The sequence below is a fragment of the Coccinella septempunctata genome, chromosome 2, assembly GCF_907165205.1.
Source record: "Coccinella septempunctata chromosome 2, icCocSept1.1, whole genome shotgun sequence".
In the NCBI taxonomy this organism is placed as follows: domain Eukaryota; kingdom Metazoa; phylum Arthropoda; class Insecta; order Coleoptera; family Coccinellidae; genus Coccinella; species Coccinella septempunctata.
Genome location: NC_058190.1, coordinates 54184045 through 54202679, shown reverse-complemented (window position 1 = coordinate 54202679; position 18635 = coordinate 54184045). Strand labels below are relative to the sequence as shown.

The following is an 18635-nucleotide window of genomic DNA, read 5'->3' as shown; positions in this document are numbered from 1 at the left end:
ACCTTGTTGTTTCTTGATTTTTTTTTTATTTATATCTAAATGTCCGAGGGTTTAAGGAAAAAGGAAAGTGAAGATTATTAGAATATCTAAGCTATATGCCATTGAGATTTTTAGGAGAAATCGTATTTCTGTTAATACTCTCAGTGATAGTGGTTTGATAGTTCGATTTAGGCCCTAACATTTGTTATTCAACGATATTTTGGGTGTGCAATAAAACTCAACATTTTCTAAAATGAGCGCTTATATTCGAACTTATAAAAAATACAAAAAAAAAATAAACCTGAATATATCTAAAATAAAAATAGATCTAAGTATAAATTACACATTTTCACTCTTACAGCTACCATATGAGTAGAATAATCCATAAAATCCTCAAAATCGGAAGGGGGACCTCAGAATTCCAAAATAATCCCTACAACAAAATCCTACAAATTTCAAATTTCCGCCCCACTTTCTGCTCAGAAATCTGGCGGTGGTACTTTGGGCCCTTTCACAATCTTCGGTATACTGGGATCCTTGGGCAGCAAAGGCTTCTCTGCGGGATCTTCAACGTCTTTTCTGCCTATTCTTCGTCTCTTGGGCGTTTGAGCTCTTTTCTTCTTCTGAGTACCACCGAACGCAGCCTGTGTTGAATTCTGCGCGCAGAAAATGCACAGAAGTAGGAAGAAGACGATTGCTATGCTGGACCCCACGTAGAGTATCAAGAAAGTCTTATTGGCAAACTGGAAATGGGTAATAAAGAGCTATAGGTAGCAATTTCATAAAAACTTATCGTACCCACCATCATTCCGACGCAGGCCTTATCATCGAACGGCGTTTTGCATTCTATGCAACTACTAGATCCTAATTTAGGCTGATAATGGACCCTGGGACAAGGCGAACAAATGGAGCTATTCTCGGAATTGTAGGTATTCCTAGGACAGGCAACTGCGAAGAGAAAATCTCTCATGAATCCAAAGATCTAACAACAAGAGATATTACTCACCGCATATCTTATTCGTGGACTTCTGGATGCCGAAACCAGAGGGACACCCGATCACCAGTTTCGGCAGTAGAGAGGCATCTTCAGCGGCCGACCGATCCGTCGGAAACTTGACCTCTCTCGGTTTAAACGTGTGGTTGAAAGACTGTATTTCGGAGATCACTGAAAATTGAAGAGAGTCATACGAATCTATATGGACGCAGGTACATACCATCTAGGACGCTCGTAGTTTCAACGTTTTTTATAAGAAGGGATACCAAAGATCCCATCACTTTCATTTGGCAGTTAAAGTCGCATTCGGAGCTTGAAATCGACGGTACTAAGGTCGCTATAGCGTCTAAAGTAACTACGTACTTCACAGTGAGGTAGGTTGTTCCTTCCTATAGAAGCAAAAGGATGAACAGTGTCTAATTTTTCCTACCAGAGTGATTGTCGATTACTCACCTCTTCGATGCAGCTAGGTCGCTCCATCTCCACCTTGCAGACCCTCTTGTGGATGCCGCAGAGCAAGTCTTCCAGCATCTTCGGGAGGTAGGCGTGCACCACGTCCCCATCCTTCAGCGAGCAGGTATCGTCGGTCACGTACATGACGGTCGATTTGACCTTGAATATCGGCTTCTCGATGACGAGTAGCTCGTGTACGTAGTGCTTGTGCTCCGAGTCAGTGTTGCCAAAGGGACGGTTTATGGAACAGGTGTAGTTACCTCCGTCATCTACCGCCACTTCGGCTATCTTCAGGGCTCCGTCTGTAGCCTCTCGTATTCTGTCCGAAACTACAAGAAGGAATTAGCCAATAAGCAGGTTGAAGATCCTAAAGCCAATAGATTGGATCGACCAAATCAACGAACAGTCGATTGATACTAAGCCTGACATTATTCCAGTTGATATCTACATGGAAGGCCTTGAAATGCCTCACCAAATTGGAGCGTATACTCACAGATGATCGTTTTGTCCCCATCTGCAGTCCAAAGATACTTCATAAAGTGCTCCCTCTCGATAACCTCGTCCTTATAGACGCAAGGTATGGTAGCAGTACCTCCGGTGGCGCTATATATCGTGGTGTCTAAAAAAAATAATGCACAACATATTCGAGCATACCAACATCGATTCTTACGCACCGGTGCAAGTGGCGGTCAGTTCGTTGGCCAGCACCTCGTCGATTTTGTTATACTCTACCGTCTCCCTCCTCTGCCTGTTCAGATACTTGAGGTAGAGGTAGCTCCTACGCGACCTCTTCAACGCAGCCATCGTGTCGTTTCTCATGACGAGGCCCTGGTTCACCTTCAGGAACTTTGAGCATTTCACGTTGTTCGTCTTCGAAGAGTTGCCCCCTTCCAGGACCACAGCCACGTGGTCGACCGTCAGATCGAGCATACAGAAGCATTTGTTGTTATTTTCGAAATCCGCCTCAGCACATCCATCCTCGACGTAATTCTTGGTTCTGATCTCCGGCAGGTCTTCGACAGGTACCAAGGTAGTCGTTACGAGCTCTGTGGTACTGGACAGAGTTTCGTTATCAGATGGAGTTTGAGAAATACCTATGGCACTTTCTAAAGTGGTGGATATCGATGTTGTTTCTTGTGCTGACGTCGTAACGTCGAGAGCATGAGACGTAGTACTTTCCTCACCCAAACGTGGACATTCCGATGGAACCCATTTGGTCCCGTTCAAAGGTAGAAGCGGACTCTCGCCTGTGATGAACACCACCAGACATTTGGGTATGTTTTGAGGCCCTGAGATGTTTGGCGCGAACTGACTTGACACGGTATTGTTTTTCTCCGGAGTTTGCGTGGTCGAAGTGACTAGAGACAACAACAGAGTAGTGAGCAAAGATATGCTTGATAAACCCTCCGTGACGTGACCTTTACTGGTTGTTGTTTCTGAGGTTGATCCAACCTTTTCACTCTGCCTTGAATAACTCACTGTTTTTTCAGTTCCAAAGCTTTCTGTCACTTTGGTTTTCTTCTCAGGGAATTTTGTACCAGAGATTTCTGCTTCTGTAGATATTCCTTCTGACAATGTTGAAGTTTCCTCATGCACTTCACTGGCGAAGGACGTTAGGACACTTTCCTCAGAGAGAATTTCATAATGTGACACCTCCTGAGTCTCTGTTTCCGTAATTTTGCCAACTGTTCCTTCATTAACTTCTACAATTGTTACTTCAGATGTTTCTAGTCCACCTCCACCTTCACTTGAGGATCTCGCCTTTTCAGTTGAAATTTTCTCTGGAAATTCCGTACTTTCCGAAGTCGATGGATGGGACACATGTGCTGTTCCAGATACCGTCTCGATGTGATGTGTTATTTCTGTGGGTCTTTCGATTTCGAGAGTACTTTCTTCTTCTCTTCCAGGACCTCTATCTGTGGAAGGAAGGGCAGTTGTTTCATGACCTAGAACTGTGGTAAGTTCATGACGTTCCAGAGTTACTTCCGAAGGTCCTTCACTTGCTGTTATTTCTACTGTTGCACCTTCCGAAGTTCCTTCAGGTTTTTCAGTTTCACTCATCGTTGTATGGGTTATACCTTCTACTCCAATTGTTTCTTCATGAGAAGTTTCAGTATTATTTTCAACCACTGTTGTATGACTCAATTCTTCTGTCCCAAGTTCATAACTTCCCGTGGTTTCTACTTCCAAAGGTCCTTCACCTTCTGTTGTTTCTACTGTTGCACCTTCTGAAGTTCCTTCATGTTTTTCAGCTTCACTCATCGTTGTATGGATTATACCTTCTTCTCCAATTGTTCCTTCGTGAGAAGTTTCAGTATTATTTTCAACCACTGTTGGATGACTTAATTCTTCTGTCCCAATTTCGCCTTCAGTACTGGCAGCCACAGATGATGTTTCGTAGCCACCCGATGTTGTAGCTCCTTCGGTTGTTGGAAACAGGGCATCCTCAACAGCTCCCAATAAATCATCAGGGGAAATAGTTGTACTCAACATCAATTGGAATTCGTGTTTCAGTTCTTCCAGTTCTTTTTCAAAGTCTTCTTCTTCGGTATTATGTTCTTCATTTCCGAGGGCTTCTTCCACTATCTCTATCTTAGGCGTGGATGTTAAGAATTCGTTGATGATTTCGTCAAGTTCCTCCAATTTTTTTTCCAGTTTGTCTGTTACCGATTTCTCGTAAGCAACTGGAAATATTGTTGCTGATTCTTCAGCCATAAGGACTTCTGTACTTTTTTCTTCCATGTTCTCCCTTTCTCTTGTAGTTTCAGTTGATGAAGAAGTTGCAATTGCTGTGTAAAAATTTGTGCCGCTTTCCATGTCTTCCGATATTTCCTTCTCTGTTACTACTTCATCACCTATAGTTGATTCTGATTCTACTGTTGTTTCTATCTCTGTTGTTCCTTGCACCATACTATGGGTTGCTTCATTTAACTCCTCTGAGGAGGACATTGTTGACTCTTTACCAAGAGAAATTTTCAGTTCTTCTTTCGTGGACTCAGTTGCCACGTGTGTTATACCAGTATATGTTGTGGTACTATGTTTAGGTTCATTTTCACCAACAGTTTCAGTTGGTTCTCTAATACCTTCCAATATTTCTTCGGAAGACAACGTAGTTTGCAGAATTTCTTCGAATTCCTTATTCAGTTCCTCTAGTTCTTTCTCAAGTATGTCACTTTCTGTAAATTCTTCCAGGTCAACCTCTCCCTCCACATGCTTTTCGGGCGCAGATGTGGCGTTCAAGATTTCGCCAATGATTTCGTTCAGTTCATCCAACTTCGTATCTATTTTATCAGATAGGACTTTTTCACTTTGTCCTTCATGTACCGTAGTCACTTCAAATTCATCAAGTCCCTCGAAAGATTCAGAAGAAACACTTGTGAGCTCCAATTCAGGAATCGCTGAAGGAGTTGTGATTTCCTCAGGTTTTTCTTCTTCATAAACAGTTGCTAGATTTTCTTCGGCGATTTTTTCCTCTTCCTCCATGCCAGGCTCTTCACTAGATATAGTGACGTTGATTATTTCTTCAAACTCTTTTTTTAATTCTTCGATTTTATCCCCTAACGCCCGACTTTCTGTGCTATACTCTGTAAATTCCTCTTTAGTAGACGGAAGTGTGGGAATTTCACTTAGCTCTTTCTCCAAACCTTCAGTCAGAGCATATTCGCTGGATGTAAGCGATGTTGCGAGAGTTTGTTCAGTTGGATGATGAACTTCTTCACTCACAGAGGTCATTTCATTTCCCTCAAACTCCTCAGTGGGAGAAGATGACATCGTAATCGATTCTGAAACGAACTCGGTGTAGAAATTCGTCGAAATTTCTTGTTCCTTTGTTGTATGATGTTCAGTAGACGAAGATTTTTCAGTTATTACTTCTCGATGCATGGTTGCAGTCACATCCTCCCCTGCAGAATATTCAGTGAACAATTTGGACGTTTCATTGTGTGTAACTTCACTTACTCCAATTTCTTCAGAGGAAGGTTGTATTTCTAGTTCCGAGAACGATATCGGCGTGGTAAATTTTTCTCCAGGAGAGCTCACGCTACTCAATTCCGTCTTATTCTCTTTTATTTCTTCTAAAGTTGTAACCTCGATAGATGTACTTGCAACCTCGTGACCTTTCTCACCTTCTGTGCTCACGATAGTTGTTCCTTCGATTTCCGTGTGTTCAGTACTTCCTGAAGCCGATTCTGAAGAATAAGTTTCCTCAGTGATCTCTTCAGTCTTTTCCATAGCCTCTGTCGTTATTTCAAACTCTTCCAGAGTGCCTTTAACTACGCTGTGAGATGTTTGTTCCAGTCCTTCGATAAGATCCTCAACAGATAAGGTCGTTTGCATCATTTCCTTGAACTCCTTATTCAACTCCTCTAACTCCTTCTCCAATATCAAATTCTCCGTTATCTGATCTTTGATTTCCTCCAAATCTCCGATCGATCCTTTCTTAGGGGTCGTCACTAAGAACTCATTCACTGCTTTATTCAACTCCTCCAATTTTTTTTCGACATTCTCCGATAACAATATGTCACTGGAAAGTATCGCAGTTGATTCTTCACCTTCAGAAATATGGGTCTCGGAGGTAGGAGTGCCTGTAGATATGTGTTCTTCTGGCTTTTCTACAGGTTGAGATTCTGATGTCATTTCTCTAGACAATTCAAGGAAATCCTTCTCCTCTGATTTCTTGGTAGTTGAAATTGTTTGTGATTGTGAATGAGTTGATTCTTCACCTTCAGGAATATTGGTCTCGGAGGAAGGAGTGTTTGTAGATATGCCTTCTTCTGGCTTTTCTACAGGTTGAGATTCTGATGTCATTTCTCTAGACATTTCAAAGAAAACCTTCTCTTCTGATTTCTTGGTAGTTGAAATTGTTTGTGATTGTGAATGGGTTGATTCTTCACCTTCAGGAATATTGGTCTCGGAGGAAGGAGTGCTTGTAGATATGCCTTCTTCTGGCTTTTCTACAAGTTGAGATTCTGATGTCATTTCTCTAGACAATTCAAGGAAATCCTTCTCCTCTGATTTCTTGGTAGTTGAAATTGTTTGTGATTGTGAATGGGTTGATTCTTTACCTTCAGGAATATTGGTCTCGGAGGAAGGAGTGCTTGTAGATATGCCTTCTTCTGGCTTTTCTACAGATTGAGATTCTGATGTCATTTCTCTAGACAATTCAAGGAAATCCTTCTCCTCTGATTTCTTGGTAGTTGAAATTGTTTGGGATTGTGAATGGGTTAATTCTTCACCTTCAGGAATATTGGCCTCGGAGGAAGGAGTGCTTGTAGATATGTCTTTTTCTGGCTTTTCTACAGGTTGAGATTCTGATGTCATTTCTCTAGACAATTCAAGGAAATCCTCTTCCTCTGATTTCTTGGTAGCTGAAATTGTTTGTAATTGTGAATGGGTCGATTCAGGAGAAGCCTCTATTTCTTCTTCACCTTTGGTAATTCCTGGTTTCATCGAAGTTATTTCCGTGGTGAATTCTTCTTCAGATTCTTCCAGCTTTGAAGTTGACCCTGTTTCCAAATGAATTGACTCAACGGAAGTCCCCTCTATTCCTTTGGTGATTTCCAATTCGGGGGTTACAACAGGTATCTCTGTGTAAAAATCTGAGGCAATTTCACCTTCTGTGTGTGTCGAGGATGATTTGTATTCTGACTGTGCCGAGTGCGTGGTTTTTATTTTTTGTTCAGTAACTTCGATCTCCGAAATTTCTGAAGGAATATCTGTGTAAAAGTCTGTGGAGGCTTCCTCTTCCAATCCTTTATGCTTCGAAGTTGATTCCGTCTCTAGCTCACTGTATTCGATAGTAGTGTCCTCCTTTTCTGCAGCTGTGCTCAACTCGAAATGTTCTGAAGGCGTATGAGATTTTGTGGAGGCTTCCTCTTCTGATACTTTGTGCTCTGAAGACAATTCTGATTCAGTTGGCTCCAGAGTAGTCTCTTCTTTTCCTGCAGGTACGCTCAGTTCAAAGTTACCTGAAGGAACTTCTGTGTAGAAGTCTGTTGAGCCTTCTTCTTCTGTTCCTTTATGCCTTGAGGTTGATACTGACTCTGACCCAATGGACTCGAGAGTAGTGCTTAACTCAAAGTGTTCTGAAGGGATTTGTGTGTAGAAGTCGGTTGAGGTTGCCTCCTCTGATACGTTTTGGGATGAAACTGCCTCTGATTCATATTTAATCGATTCGAGAGTGGTTTCTGCCCCTCCTACTGTTTCGTTCATTCCTATTCCCTCAGAACTGGTACCACCATGTTCCATAGGAACAGTTTCTTCTTTTTCTACTGACCAAGTTGTTTTTTCTTCCGATTCAGTTAAGCTGGATTCTTCAGTTGAATGTAACAATGTTTCTACAGTCACTGATTCCGTGAAATCTTTCATTCCTAGTGTCGAAATGAACAGTTCTTCCTGGATATCCTCAATGTTTTTTAATAGAGCGGAAACGTCACTGGCTAGATGCGTTGTTCCCCTCTCTTCCAGATCCTCTAATCCAGACTCTGTAACTTCTAAGATCGTATGCTCCTTTTGCGAAGAAGCAGTAGACACACCCGATGAAGGTGTGGTTATTTTGTAGGGTTCTTCAGTTTTCGTCCTCGATTTCTCACCAACACTCTCTATTTCTTGAAGAACTTCAACCATTTCCTTTGTCGTACCCTCTGGCGTTGAAACTTCATGAGTTGAAAAATTTTCCTCAGAGGACGAAAGCTCGATGTTTACTGATGATTTGAATTCTGTATAGAAATTTGTCTCTGTAGGCATTTCGGTGGTTTCTGTCAAGCCCTCTTCTGTAGTGGGAATTGTGTGGGATTCGTTGTGATCGAGCACAGTACTAAATTCACCCTGTGTAGATATTTCCACTAGTGTTGTTCTCAATTCTTCCGTTTCTTCTTCCACGGAAATTGTGGTTTCTAATTCCTCATGCTCGGTAGCTTTTAACTCGTCTTGTATCTTGATGGTCTCCTCCAACTTATGCTCAATATTTTTTGCTGCCTCCAAGCCTTCATCAGCAGTTGATTCTGGGCGTTCAGAAGAAACATGCCCTTCGGAAGTTGATTCTTCGATTTCAGTCAGAGCCTCGGTTATACCTATTTCTTCGATTGTGTATTTTGCAGTTGTTCCTTCTGTCTGGAATCCTGTAGTTACGCCAGATTCTACACCAGTGACTCCTTCCAGAGTTGGAATGTGCTGTCCCATTTTGAAGACGTTTCCGTTGGTCGTTTGCATGGTTTGCTGGATTTCCTCTCCTTCGAATTTATACGTTAATCCTTTGGTTGTTTCAAGGTTTCCTTCAATGACAGTTACTACAGAAGATTCGGTGATTCCTTCAGGGAGTTCTTCACTGAATCCAAACCCTTTGTCCGATTCTCCGGGGCTCTGAGAGGACTTAACCTCATGAGCAGGTGCCTTAGTTGTTGATATCTTCGAAAACGAAGGTATGTCTGTAACACTTATTTCTTCTTCCTCCTCCGTACATATTTCGCAAATAGTGGAAGTTTTATGTAGGTTCTGCTCGGGGAAATGGTGAAAGTTACTGTCGAATTCTTCCTGTTCCAGTTTCTCGTGATTGGTCAGTTCTGAGGTGGTGTCAAGACCGACAGAGGTTTTTGAAGATTCTACAGTTGCAATATTTTTTCGAATAGTAGTTTGGGCCAGTGTAGTTTCTCCTTCACCACTGATTACACGACCAGAGGGTTCATATGTGGTAATTTTGGAGAGATACGGCGTCTGAGATATGCTTTCTTCTTCTTCCTCGGTGCATATCTCGCAGATGGTGGATGTTTCAGGCACGCGATTTTCGGGTAAATGATGAAGGTTGCTTTCGAATTCCTCCTGCTCCAATTTTTCGTGCTTGGTAAGTTCTGAGGTAGTTTCTACTCTGGCAGAGGTTCGTGGGATTTTTTCCGTTACTTGGTGCGACTTCCAAGTAACAATATTCTTCTCAGTGGACGTGGAGAATTGCTCAATTTCCTCTTCGCTGCATATTTCGCAGATGGTGGAGGTTTCGTGTCGGGTATTTTCCGGTAGATGGTGCATGTTGCTATCGAATTCTTCTTGTTCCGATTCTTCTTTATGTGAAATTTTGGGTGGTAACGTAGATGTCATCGTCTCATGCTTGGAAGTGTACAACTTCACTTCTTTCAATTTCTCTGGTTTTTTAGTCGATATTCTCGCGTTGTTTTCATCCAAATGACCAGGTCTTTCGCTAGATTCTTCATCGCATATCTCACATATCGTGGAAGTTTCGTGAGTTTCTTTTGGTAAATGCATCAAGTTGGCATCGAATTCTTCGAGTCCATCATCTACCGAAGCTGTTCTTTCTGTGGTATGCACGATGGATACTAAACTAGTTAGTTCTTCTTCTTTTTCCTCTTCTATTTTTTCTTCTTCCGAGTATTTTTCATCTGCTTGCTCGAGCATTTTTTCCGAAGAAAATTCCCTATGAATCACCGTTGAAACTTCGTTCTCCTCAGTTTGGTCACAAATCTCGCATATGGTACTAGTTTCATGCCTATCCTTCGGTAAATGCGCTAAATTTGTTTCTATTTCGTCTTGTTCTTCATTCACACTTTCTATATGTTGTTCATTTTTCACAGTTTTTACTTTTTCTGGTTGGGAAGAAGTATGTGTGTATGTATTCTTTTCGGTAACAGAGGTTGGGATCAGAAATTCTTCTTCATCCACTCTGGTCGTCGAAGCAGGAGAAGTTGCAAGATTTGGTGTCGTTTTTAATTTATGTGATGTCACCAGATGCCTACTCGAAGTCACTGCATGAACGGATGAAACTGAAGAAGTGGGGATATGATCCTCTTCAGTAAATAGTAAAGATGTTAGTAGATCCGGTACCTCTATTTCCCTAGTTGTTTCTGCTTGTCCAAGGGTGACTGTTGTCCCAACTACTTCTTCGTCACTGACCTCACTACGTGTCGACAACGATTCTTCTTTCATCGATTCTGTGTAGCTTTCGGCGGACACCTCAAACTTATCTAAAGTTCTCAAAATCTCTTCTACCAAATCTGGCGTTGATGAGGGTGCTTCTGAGGACGTTGATAATTCAAGAATTTCCATTTCACTCGTCGTTTCGTGCTCTTTAATTGTCACTTCAGCGCTAATTTCTTCTTCGGGATGTGTCGAATGAAATTCTTTCTTCGTTGACTCTGTGTAATCTTCAGGGGTAAGCTCAAACTGACCTAGTGTTCTTACAATCTCGTCCACAATATCTGAGGGTTCTGTAGATGTTAATAATTCAATTTCGATCGTTGTTTCTGGTACTTCTGCCTCGGACTCTACTTCAGTGTTGACCTCATCAATGCCATGGGTCGAACGGAATTTTTCCGTCACCAAAGTTGCGTTTGGTCGAGGAGTAATTTCAAATTGATCCAGGGTTCTCAATATTTCATCAACAATATCAGATGATGTTGACGTTGGCTCTAAAGATGTTGATTCTGGTATAGGTCTTTCTGTTGCTGCTTCTGTTTCCTCCGTAGTTACTTCTGTCCCACTTATCAATTCGGGGACGACAACATCAGTACCATGTGTGGAAGAAACCGGAAATTCTTCTGTACTCGACTCAGTGAAGACTTCAGGAGACATTTCGAATTCATCTAAGGTTCTCAGAATCTCTTCCACAACTTCTGATGGACTTTCTGTGAGTGATTCTTTTTCGACAGGAGCTGGACTCGTCGATACGATCTTGCTAGGTTCTTCTAAAGCTCCCTCTAACTCTATTAACTTCTCGATGTCTCCAAGTGTGGTTGGTTCCTCTATTTTCGTGGTAAGAGTAACTGCATGATGAGTGGTACCAACTGAAGTCGATAATTCTTCCTTTGGAGTACCAAGTACCTCAGTTGTTTCTATGTCATGCTCCCATTTTATGATTTCCTCAATGTCAGGGGGCAACTCTACACTACTCAAAGCCATCTCAGAAGTTACTTCCTCTCCAGATGGAAATAATTCAGTTGAAAGTTCACCGACAGAACTAGATTCTTCGTCTGAAGTCTCGGATGATTCTTCGATGCCCTCGGACAACAGCTTTTCGGACGAGGAAAGTTCAGTGGTTCTGTCTCCGTGAACAATGTCGGGGATTGGAGTCAGCATGTAAGGAATCGTGGAAGCTTCTTCAATAGGACTCTCGGTCATTTCGGCTCTTTCCAACTGACTCTCCAAGTCTATCAACTCTAGGAATTTATCTTTCGTTCTATGTGTGGTTCTGAGGTGTTTCTCGGTTGAATGGTCTTCGTGTTTCGAAACTGGAAAATTAGGTTGTACAATTGTTTCAGGCGATGGAAATGAGATAGAAAAGGTCTGCGCAGGACCGTTCCTAGTGGGTTTGCTGCGCGATCCCGTTTCATTAAATAGTGCGAATATATCGACAGTTTATTGACTAATTCGAGATCGTAGATTCCGAATATGCAATCCCGATTTTAGGAAATAAATCAGTTTTAGTGGAAAATTTTGAAAAAATTGGTCAACTTTGAGGAGCTGTAGTACCCAGAAAAAGAAAATAAGAAATATGTTGATTTTTTTTATGACAGATTGATCCTTCGCGAATGGAAAATCCCAATTTTCATTCATCTATCGCGACCAGTTTCGATTTTATGATTTTTTCTTGCGAAGGTCCAAAATTTCCAATTTTTCATAGACCATAATTTGAAAAATAAATTTTTCAAGAAATATCTGTTTGCATATTCGTCATCTACGCCCTCGAATCAGTCGACAATATGAATTTGGTTTCGATCGGAGGCCACAAATATTTTTCCAAAAATCGCAATTTTTCCATACATATGTATGGAAAAATTTGAAAAATTTTCGATCTCTCCGATTTCCACCAAAATTGGAGTATTCACTAAATCGAGAGCGTAGATTACGAATATGCAAACAGAATTTTGCTGAAAGGATTAGTTTTTAAGTTATGATCGATGGAATATCCGAAATTTTGGTCCTTCGCGGAAAAAATCATGAAATCTAAACTGTCTGCGGTAGGTGGATGAAAGTTAGATTTTTCTATTCGCAAAGGATCAATCTAGCACCAAAAAAATGAGCATATGTCCAGTGACTTTTTTCTGGCTGCTATAGCTCTTCAAAGTTGACCAATTTTTTCGAAATTTCCTACTTTACGTGGTTTATTCCCGAAAATGCTGCCCCTAGGAAAAATCTAACTGCATATTCGTAATCTACGACCTCGAATTAGTCAGAAAAATCACCCGGGTCGATATAGTTCGAAAAATGAAAAAAAAAGAATTTTGAATAATTTCGTCAGCTACTTATTTGCCCGCGCTGCACCACAGAAATGATGAGTCCTTACAAAAAATTATTCATTCAGCAATATCGACCCGGGTCATTTTACTGACTGATTCGAGGTCGTAGATCACGAATATGCAATCAGACTTTTTGTAGGATCAGTATTTTGGTTAATAATTCACTATGCAGTTTTTACTTTTCTGTGTCTTCTCTTTGATTATATGTGTAGGCATAGGGGCGGCTGACGCGGGCGGCGTATACCCTAGGAACGACCCTGGGTCTGCGTATGAGCCTTTAAGGTTTGCGTAGAGTCAAGAAGAGGGATACTTCTACTTTCAGATATGGGAAGATTGATTGAAAATATTCCTCTCACCTTCTCCTGAACGATACTCACCAGGAGTTTCGGGGGTTTTTGTGGTGCGTTCCACAGCAACGACCGCTTCAACGGCTTCAGGATACGTGACGCTGATCCCAAACGAACCATTCTCGGTAGTCGTTCTATCTAAAAAGACAACCTTTCGCAATAACCCAAATCGAAACGTCATCCCCACTCACCTTTGACTCGAAATTCTTTACCGCGACTTCCTCCCTCTTCGTTTCCTCCACCGGCCGTGATAGGCTTGGCCCTATAGTTGGTCAACTTTTTCTTCAGCTTCTCCAGCATGGAGTAACCCTCCGAGGTTTCGAGCAGATGCTTGGACTTCTTCCACGAGTCCTCGCCCTCGGACGCTGGTCCGGGTTCTTCCGAAAAAACGGGGTTAAACTATGAAAATTATGAGCGGTACGTGTCGAAACATTCTGTATACTTTACCTAGAAGGTCGGGCTCCACCAGCGCGGTCGCGTAATCCTCCTCCACGTTCTCCTCCGTGAAGGGAGCCTTCTGATCTTCCTCCTTCCTCGTCAGTTCTCTGTCCTCGAACGCGATGTCCTTCTCCGAGTACGGCGGTCTCTCCAGCACTGAATACGGATCCCTGTTCCTGCCCAAACTTGACTGTTCCCTGAGAAAATCGGAGGCCAGGTCTGACAACGGAGGCAAGGGAGGAGATTCGTTGGGGTCGTTGGGCTTGTTTATCTCCTTGATTATATCGGCCCCGCCTTCTAGTTTCTCGTTGAAGGGCACGGACATTGACCGGTGGTCGTAAGGTTCCGTCATGATCTGATCGCCCTCGACGATCTTGGTGGTACCTTCGCCCACGCCCACCGAGACAGTAACCGAAGGTTTCCCACCTGTCACGAGGTCCCAGTCGGATTCGGATCTTTCCGTCAGCACGTACAGCAAGTTATCCTTGTCGCCCTTCCTTATATCCATCTCCGGAAGCGTGATCTTGGGCAATTCCGAAGACAGACTCTCCTCGTCCAGCATCACACGCTCGGCGTATCCCTTCTCTTCCGCCACGGGGGATTTCCTGAAGGTGACCTGCTCCAGCTGCAGCGAATCGACGAAACCCTCCCTGTTCCGCTCCCTCAGATCTTCCATCACCTCCTGGACCGATTCGCCTACGGCCGTCATCGAGGCGGTCGGGTAACTCTCGAAGGGTCTGAACGTCACCAGCTCCACGTTCTCCTCCGAGCCCTCGCCGATCTCCGACTCCGTGGGTTCCGTGCGCTCCACGAACACCTCGGAAACCCTGAACGTCACCGTTTCGAAGTCTTCGACCTTGCCCACGGTGACATCCGGGTTTTCCTCTGTCGTATCCAGTTTCTGCTCGGTCGTTTTCTCGACCTGTTTGGACAATATAGCCTCCAAACCCGATTCGTAGTCCTGCGTGGCAGACTCTTCTCCTTCCTCCTCGTCGTAGTATTCCGTGGATTGCTCCACGGCACCCGGAGGAGCTACGGGAGGTGGAGGCTCCAAATTGAACGGCTTCTCCTTCTCTCCGACGTCTTCGAGCGGCTCTGGTGATTCCGTTGGTTTCGTGATCACGACGTAAAAGGTGGTTTTCTTCTTGGCTACCGTTGATTCTGCAACGAAACATCGAATAATTCGAACCAAAGATGCAGAATGAAACTGATGGTGACCTACCGGTTAGTGGTTTGGTCACTTCTTCCTTGGGTGGCTCGTTGAAGACTTCCCAATCGTCGGCGGTCGTCTCAATGGGTTTGAAACTGAATATGGTGGTCTTCTTGTGGGTGGGCTCTGAAATTTTCGATCGATACTCTAGAGATTCTCAAACCACACCTACTTACTCTTCGTTTTGGAATGGAAGGTGACCACCTCTTCTTCGCTGAGGACTCTGAAATCCCACAGACTGTCATCGTCTTCGCTCTCTTTGACTGAAATATTAATAACGTTGACAAAGTTATTTTCCAAGCGTTGCATCAAGTTATACCTGGAGTGTGAATGGTCCTCTCTTGCGGTATCTTGATAGGGCCTGAAAAAATTGTCAAATATTAATTTTATTCATTATAAAAGCAAAGCTGCCTCTAATACCATTAAGGGATGGTTCTGTATTGGGTCCATGGTGTTTCTTGTAACTTATATCTTCGACGAGCTCTAAATGTTCGCCTGAAAACAAATATTTTCTCAAACATCCCAAGCGTATACACAGTTACTCACCTACGGTTGTGGATTTTGTCGGTGGTGAGGTGTGCTTGGTAGGAAAACCTTCGGTTGTCGTGGTCTTGGGACGATGTATCTTCTTCTTCACGTGGTCCCAAAACGGCATCTTCTTATCGGATTCCGTCGTACCACCCTCCAAGGCGGCCTCTGTGGGGCTCTCGGAGGAAGGAAACAGTCCTTCCGGGGATAAGCTCAAGGACTCCATCAAATCGGCGTAGGTATCTCTTCCCGTAGAACTCATGTCTTGCGCGTGGAGTAAATTGAGCTCGGAGAAGAGATTCACGTCGTCGTACGACCAAGAAGAATCCGTCGACGTCAACATGGAATACTCCTCGTAATCCTCCGGAGGAGGGAAAGGAGGTACCGGTATATCCAAGATGGTGAGATTGTTGTCATGTTCCGTTTTAGCGTCGTGAGGAGGAAAAGCGAATAGATCCAACGACGAATCTGGTTTATCTTGTTGGCCTTCCGTGTCGGAGACGACTGTCAAATTCTCAATCTTGTTAAAATCGTCCATTGGACCTTGTACAATCGATTCCGATCTATTTTCTGGATTGGGAGTCCGGGGTGGAGGCCACTGGAAGGCTTCCCATATATCTGTCGTGGTCTTCTTGTCCGAGCCCTCCAGTATATAAGTTTTACTGGTCAGTTCCTCGGGACTGAAGGATTTCTCGATGATCTTCGTCGTGTGCCTCTTCTCTCCTCCGAAATGCGGCAGAACCTCGTCTTCGCTTTCCGTCGTCTCGATCTTTCGAGTCGTCTTTACAGGTTCCGTCCGTATTATTTGAGAAGAGTCCTCTACAAATTTCTCCTTGTTTTCCACCGTGACGAGAGGCGCTCTCGTGGTTCTTCCTTCGGCGTATTCGTTGTGACCAGGCCACTGGAATTTTCGCCAAATTTCGGCCTCTTTGTTCGATTCGGTGGTTTTCTCGACGAGTCTGACATGAGCGGAATCCTGCATTCTATTCCAGATCGCCGTTTCCATCAGGGGAACATTCTCGGTGATTGCTACAGTCTCGACGTACTTTTTATGTTCTGGCCATTGGAACCTGTTCCACAACCCGATTTCTCCTCTTGTGCTCCTTGCCAATCTGTCGTAGGTAGTACTTTCAACAGTCCACGGCGTAGACGGTGAGATAACCTTCAAATGGGCCGTGTCGTGAACGGGCAGACGAAGCTCTTCCAACAGGCCGGTCTTCATAACGTGAGGTCCTTCCGAAGTGGGAAGTTTGTCTTTTTTCAACCACCTAAACCCTTCAACCTCTTTGGTCGCTTTTTCCATGTTATCCGTGAAAGCTTCAGCTTCGTCCATAGGAGCAGTGTTGACCGATGCACCTTCCGGCAGTGTGATCTTCTTCTTCGCCGGTAGATCATCGAATTTGTACTTATATTTGTTTGGTGTGGTTTTGTTGGATGGTGAATTGAATTCACTCCATTCCACCGATCCTTCTGTAGGACCGGCCTGGGTGTTTCCTCCTAATTTAGGGGGTACTTTGGAGGCAGGAGGCGACCATTCGGAATTACCCGAAAGTTGAGGTATTTCCGGGATTCCCAGCTCGGATTCGTAATCTCCAACTGTGTTTTTAGGAGCGACCTCAGTGCCAAGACCTGCGAAGCTCATCGTTCCGTACTCGTCGAATTCTTGGCTCTCTTTTATCGTAGGTTGTCCCACCCTTTCCGTCGTCACTTTGTCACCGTACTTTTTATGTTCAGGCCATTTGAATTCTCGCCAGATGTTCTTGCCAAAGTCCGAGACTGACGTACTCTTTTCAGTGGAAGATCCCAGTTCCTTATTTTCGGGCCATTCGAATTCCTCCCAAACATTCTCGTCCGCCGTCTTACCTTCGAGCTCCCTCTCGGTCGATATCAACGATTCGATGTTTAAGCTCTTGTATTTCTTCTGATCCGGCCACTTGAATTCCTTCCAAATCTCCCTATCTTCTGCCGTGTCCTCCGCATCGATCTGATCTTCGGTCGTAGTCAGAGATCCTTCGAATTCATCGGCACTGTCGTCAATTTCAACTTTGGCAGTTTTTTCGATCGCAGAACCGCCGTCTTCAGTGAGCACTTCAATTTCCCTTGTAGTCGTCGAAGACCCTGTTATAGAGCCTTCGTATTTCCTATGTTCTGGGAATTTAAATTCCTTCCAAATCTCCCTGTCGTCCGAATCAGATTGCCCCAATTCCGAACTGGACACTTCCTCTGTCTCCTCTACCAACATCTCATTTTGGGCTCCTCTATTTGTGGTTGAATCCTGATATTTTCTATGTTCGGGCCATTTGAACTCTTTCCATATCTTTCTATCCGCATCTTCCCTCTGTACTCTTCTGGAATTATCTAGGACATTATAGTAAGATGGTTCTTCTTGTTCGAATCGATCAATATACTGTTGTTGCTCATCCGTGTCGTAGGGTATCACTATATCCACATAATATTCAGTTTCGTTATCCCTGATATCGTCGTGAGCTATCCTTCCTTTCGCTGTTAATCCACATTCTGGAGTTGTACTCGGTGACATATCGCACTGACCTCCGTTATCAACACAAGTTACCGTTTCTTCTTCCTCCTGACCAGGCTTTATAGTTTCAATGTCTAGAGGGTACATCACCTCGTCCTGATTTGTCCATAGCATTCTTTCTCTCTCAGTGGTAGTAGTTGTCCTTTGCGTAGTTGTAGTTTTCTTTTTTTCAAACAATTTTTTCAACATTTTTTTAGGGGCTTTCACAGCATTTTCCACGGAAACCTTAACACGGTTATCGAGATTATCGAATATGGACAGCACATCAACACTTGGCGCTTTACAAGTCGTAGTTGGTGAAACACTTGGCACGTTATCTTCCACGGTTACCTTAACTTCGTTATCGAGATCATCGAAGATCGACAAAGGATCTACAGTTGGTGCCCTATAAGAGGCTGGTGACGGAACGCTCGCTAACAGTTCATCCAGCGTGGTAACCACTTCGAATGGTTTTTCGGAAATCTGAGGAATCTCGGTCAACAAGAATGGTGACATTGTCGTTTCGGTAGAGGCTGGTATCGTCGTATCTAAACTCTTCTCGACGTCCAGGATATCTTTGAAGTTTTCCTCGACTTTCAAATGGAAATGGGTGAAATGACGCACTGTAGTTGTCAAGTCTTCGATCGGCGTCATGAGCTCGTCAATAGATGAAGTATCTGTGTTTATGTTAGGTTTTTCCAATTGGTAATTGGTACTCATCATTTCCTCTAGAGCGCTCGATATTTCTCCGAGCTCCATGTCATCTTTCGAAGGCGACGCTCTTCTTTCCTTATGTTTTCCAGTCGTATCCGGATCATCGAGAGACTTCACGTCATTCGGAACGGTAAACGATCTCTTCTTTCTAGAATCCGTTGCGTATTTCCCCTGATCATCGTACAGCAGTAGATCTGATTCGGTCGGTAAAAAG

General features: G+C 43.5%; 1 protein-coding gene across 1 annotated transcript; it reads right to left on the bottom strand.

The window, feature by feature from the left end:
- Positions 1 to 223: 223 nt before the first annotated feature.
- On the bottom strand, positions 224 to 18466 carry LOC123307192 (titin-like). Its single transcript, XM_044889409.1, has 15 exons — positions 15208 to 18466; positions 15082 to 15156; positions 14981 to 15022; positions 14838 to 14924; positions 14674 to 14787; positions 13461 to 14612; positions 13205 to 13390; positions 13044 to 13151; positions 2101 to 11658; positions 1920 to 2045; positions 1427 to 1755; positions 1194 to 1362; positions 986 to 1144; positions 782 to 927; positions 224 to 722 (listed from the first exon to the last, which is right to left on the bottom strand). The coding sequence occupies exons 1-15, from the start codon at positions 18464 to 18466 to the stop codon at positions 459 to 461; spliced, it is 15774 nt and encodes a 5257-aa protein (XP_044745344.1). The 3' UTR covers positions 224 to 458.
- Between the last annotated feature and the right edge of the window lie 169 nt (positions 18467 to 18635).